This window comes from Oncorhynchus mykiss, chromosome 22 (genome assembly GCF_013265735.2).
Source record: "Oncorhynchus mykiss isolate Arlee chromosome 22, USDA_OmykA_1.1, whole genome shotgun sequence".
In the NCBI taxonomy this organism is placed as follows: Eukaryota; Metazoa; Chordata; class Actinopteri; order Salmoniformes; family Salmonidae; genus Oncorhynchus; species Oncorhynchus mykiss.
Window position 1 is genome coordinate 7,417,440 of NC_048586.1, and position 5,061 is coordinate 7,422,500.

Below are 5,061 nucleotides of genomic sequence, written 5' to 3' on the forward strand. Positions count from 1 at the left end.
GCACGTATTCCTTTTTTTTATAGAGAATTTTCAGAGAAAATCCAATTATTGAAACAAGCAACGTAATTTATCAATTGACCATATATTTTAATTCTATGAAGGTTATAATGTGTATAGGCCTCTTGCACCAGCTTTTGGTAAAACGTTTTACTGTGGTGTAACAAAATCTAGTTTTTCAACCGCCTACAATGCCTTTTTGTGGGAGAAAAATACACATTAGAACCTTCACCTTTGCACTGCTGAGCAAATCAATTGAGCATTATTTTGGTCAAGATAGGCCTTGAACAAGAGTTAGTAAAACGAAGTAGCCTCCTAGCCTGTGTATAGGGCTCAAGTGAGCCGCACTGTACGTTCCACTGTCTAATTTACATCCATTCAGTTTGACTAACAGACTATATCGGCCTATTCGGGCAAATTAGCTTTTTGGTTTCTGGGAATATTCCAAACACTAATTTCCAGCTGATCCGTTTTAAATGTAAACTTAATGTGTATAATAATTTAACCCTAATTTCGAAGCTTTTGGGGGTGGTTGCCTATTTTGACAATTAAATGAGGCAGAGACAAATAGACTTATTTGGCTAAGTGAGTAGAATTTTGCAATTGGCATGTATATTTTTGAAAGTTATGGGCAACCGAAGACTCGTAAACTTGTCCAACTCATTGTGGCTCGCCTACAATTGGCTTATATTTATAGCACCAGTCTTGTGTCAACACCTAAACAATCGCGAATGTTACCTGCGAGTTTCACACCTGTATATAGCGGTAAGGTCACCGAATAGGCGTATTGGGACTGACAGATCTGTGGCTAATCGTGGGCAGAAAGGCATGCTATACTGTAGCGTAGCATATATGCTACTGATGATAGGTCTAACTTTGATAAAGGCCAGTGATATATTTACAAGCCATGGCCTACGAGTTCCTGCAAGGCCATGCATGGTCACACTCGCCAACTTGCAATCTACCGAGGCTAACGCTTGATCTATACTTTTTTTGTCAATGTCCTTCAGATTATTGTGGCGTTGCAGCGCGTGATCAGCCTATTAAGTGTTCCTTACAGGGAATTTGGCCAATTTGAAATGTACCAATGATATTCCCTAAGTGACTATTGACCTATAGCGTGTCTATATTATCAGCAATTTAAAAGAGGATAGTCTACATAGATAATATATTGTGCCAGCTAGCATAAACAAATCAATTTTATAAATTCCTATATACAATCAATTATCACACATGGAATAAACCCCGTCGCCTGTTATCAAGATGAGTCCCATTCTATATCACTTGTGGCCTAAAATATAATTTAAAGTTTCAGGCTAACGCAGTCAACCACCAAACCATGCCCTATATTCTAGTGTGTGTTTTGTATTATTGTGAAACTTTAGCAAAATGATTTCATGATCTCTGGCTTGCCTATAACAGGCTTGATTTTTGGGCCACCGTTTTTGTAGCCTCTACCAGACTTTCAACGTGAGCGAGGCCTGGAAGCCGAGGATACGGTTATTGTGACAAGTAAATGGTGCAGAACGCTGCAATGCCAATTGAAGGGAAAAGGGCTTATCACTGGCTACCATGGACAGATAAACGCAGTCAGGATATGCGTGGTTTGAGTCCATATCTTATTTTAGGCTTATTCTAACTTTTAAAGCAATATGTTAATTTAGTATAACACACAAATACACACACAAGCCTACACACATTGCACACCCGAGATGATCCGTGTCCCACACGTTTTTATAAGGCTATTTAAATAATATTTAAATGATACATATGATAAAACATTTTGCAATTAAATGCTTAGCCTAAAAACTGAATTGCTAAATTACTTCTACAGACCTATTTCGGGTATCGACTATGGTGGGTTTTCAGGGGAGTTTACTTTATGTAGGCAGTTGGAGTATAGAATGCTTTACACTGGTCAAAAATAGTTCTATGCATTTATCCTTTACTTCCCAAACCTTGTCACTGCACATAATTAGCGAAAAAAACATTGCCATTTTAATTACGGGTATTTTCTCTTAAAACTATTTTGAAGAGCACCCATCCCTTTGTCATGACTTTTCCATGCTTTATTTTGTGAAATTATTCGACAATATTTAGTGAGAGGCCCTAATTGTACGTCTGAAGATGGAGTGCCTTTGAAATATAAAATAACATGTCTGTTTGGGAATAGAAAAGTGTTGGCCACGCATTATAACCTCTCGATGCGCGTTTGGAAAAGGCTACCAATCATTTTTTTAAACATTTATTTTTATTCTGGTCATTTAAGTGCGCATCTGTTCCTTCATATAAGACAAATCATTTTACTTTAGAAATAATAAAATTCACTAGTCAGACTCGGCCTAAACTATTGCATATTCTTAAACACCTAGTGTTCATCATAATATAAACTAAATATCTACATTTGGTCGATAACCTTTTGGGGGTTATAAATACATCAGTGGACATGTTTTATTGTAAAGAAAGGCCTCTGAGACACAGTTCTGTTGATTGCGCAATTTGCGCACCATATGCAATTAGAGGTATAGGGTATATCAGCATTTCCCAACCTCGGTCCTCGGATCCCAAGTGGTGCACGTTTTGGTTTTTTACCCTAACACTACACAGCTGATTCAAATGACCAAAGCTGGATTATTAGTTGATTATTTGAATCAGCTGTGTAGTGTTAGGGCAAAAACCAAAACGTGCACCACTTGGGATCCGAGGACCAAGTTTGGGAAACACTGGCCTATATGTTATTCCCACGGAATGTTATCCAATATGTTGAATTTAGTTGGATTTTGAATAATTAATTGGAATTGTTAGAAAATTATTGTTATGTAAGATCATTATGCATGCAGGCACCCTTTCATCACGTCACCCAATATTTTGGGTGCATCATTATGCCTAATGATATAATATATAGGTATATTTGCATTTGTTTGAAGTCGTATTAGTTATATTAATTTAGTTATTATAGGAAAGAGAAAGACCAACTTTACATTTTCATCCCTTATTTGCCCGGCAACAGTCGGGCTATATATATACATGCTGTGACGTTGGTCCTGAATTGTGGTCAGTGCTTACATCATAGGTTCATGATAGGTTTGTTGTCTGATCACGGGATTTCCGTTAGGATTTCGTTCCTTCAGAAAAGTCCAAACTGCAGAACATGACCAATGGACAGTAGAGCCTGCACGTGAATTTTTATTGGACCTATATACATGCAGTGCTGCACATTTCTATTGAAAAGTTGTAGGCCTATGACATGATTTGTTTTCTATATGTTGGAATAAAAAAAACGCGATGAGTTCTAAGAATTGCTCTTTTGTGATCCACTCGCAACATGCATGGATTGCATAGTTGCCCAGTGTAGGCAACAAGTGCCATCTATGACATCCCCATGGCATTCAAAGTTGAGCACACATTGACAGGGACTGGTACAGTTGATTCAATCTGTATTTCATCCCAGATGTGTAGGCTATAATTTATCGTTGCCTTTCAATTTTGTAAAAATAAAAAGTCCGCATAAGCCAAAAACATTTTTTGGAATAATGAAAATTAAATTGCTATATAGCCTAACGTGATATTTAGACAAACCATGACGATGTCTGTATAGTTATGCAACATTCAACCTTGCCCCCCGTGGAGGTTAAATCGCACAGTGATGACGGATCCACAGGGAAGGCCAGCATCAAACAAGAATTTGGAACGCCTGAGCGAGTGCATGGCATTTCATAATGTCAGTATTTCATCTCACTTGAGCAGTGTGCACACCAATAGAGAAGGCTTCACTTCTGACGTTTACCGGGAAAAGTGCACGTGCATAAAACAGCCACAATTTTGGTGAAACTCCCTCAGTCACTCAAAAATAAGGATGAAGAAAAATACCAAATTGAAGTTTTATTTTTGGCAAAAGATGAGGCTGGTGACAGGCATGTGGCGTTATGACAACAACAGACTGTCCGTAAAACTTAAAGCAAAAAATAAATCAAACTCAGACTTTCTAGGTGTAAATATTAGGCCTTTGCTAAATAATCTAGCCTATGGCATAATCATTATTTACTTTAATATGCACATGAGGTGACTCAGGCTTTGACTTGTAGTTGTTAAAGTGTGTGATCATATGGCTTGGAGAAGGATGGCTGGTGCTCCAGGACAGAGCTGCTGCTTAACATTCACCAAACAAGCTGTTCTCAAATCTGACAACATTCAATGTACTGCAATAGTGTTTTGATTCTCGTTAAGTGTTATGGTTGTTCTGTTTATATATTCTATATAAAATACTAAAATCATGATACATATGTGCTTGTAAATACTTGAATAGCTTTCTACATTTTTTTATACATCTATTTAGGCCTATAACATTTACATATAGGCTTTCTATCAGACTGCTGCAGCTTGCTTCAGATCCAAAAATAACATATTTGGAAATCTAAAGCAACCTACGACGTCAAAGAAATTAGCCAGTTGTGTGAAAGAGGTTCAGGATACATTTCAGCCACGCACCCACCAGGCATCCACTACCTCTCTCCAGCACTGCCACGCACCGGTAGCCATCTCCAGCCAGCCAGATAAAACGGGCAGGCAACTATGGCAGAGCGAGGAGACTTGGGCTGACACCACGGTCAGGCTGTCCAGCTGCGGAAGCACCAGGGCGTATAGTAACAGGCACAAAACAATCACGATAACTCTCCCCAGCGTTCTGCCGCTGACACGCTGGGTCGTTGAGCAATACGCGCTACTCTCTTGGGGGACCGAGAGCTTGTCCACATCTTTGAGCTTCACCAAGTCCCAATTTTTGACGTCGAAGTTCCGGACCATGTGACCGACATCCATGTCTATCCCGGAGGGTAGCGTCGTTTCTCGGACAGCGCGCAACTTCTCCCTGAACTCCTGCATCTGCTGGAGGAAGCAGAGGGGGTCAGTCACATTCCTGAAGGACTCAGCGATGCTGAGCGCGCGTCTCTGCTCCTCCAACGCCGCGCTTAGTTTGTTAATCTCGGGATCGTAGGCTTGCATCACCACCAACTTCAGCGTCTCGAAATCAGAGAGGATCTCGTTCTTTTTGTGGTCCAGGGTGCT

The 5,061-nt window shown here is 39.6% G+C and overlaps 1 protein-coding gene across 4 annotated transcripts in view; it reads right to left on the minus strand.

The window, feature by feature from the left end:
• Positions 1 to 3,864: 3,864 nt before the first annotated feature.
• Positions 3,865 to 5,061, minus strand: part of LOC110501291 (tripartite motif-containing 13-like) — a 2,618-nt gene continuing 1,421 nt past the window's right edge. For all 4 annotated transcript variants that reach the window (XM_036958570.1, XM_036958573.1, XM_036958572.1 and 1 more), the window contains exon 2: positions 3,865 to 5,061. This exon is cut by the window's right edge and continues 573 nt beyond it. In XM_036958570.1, the coding sequence (XP_036814465.1) occupies positions 4,474 to 5,061 (588 nt within the window). In that variant the 3' untranslated portion in view covers positions 3,865 to 4,473.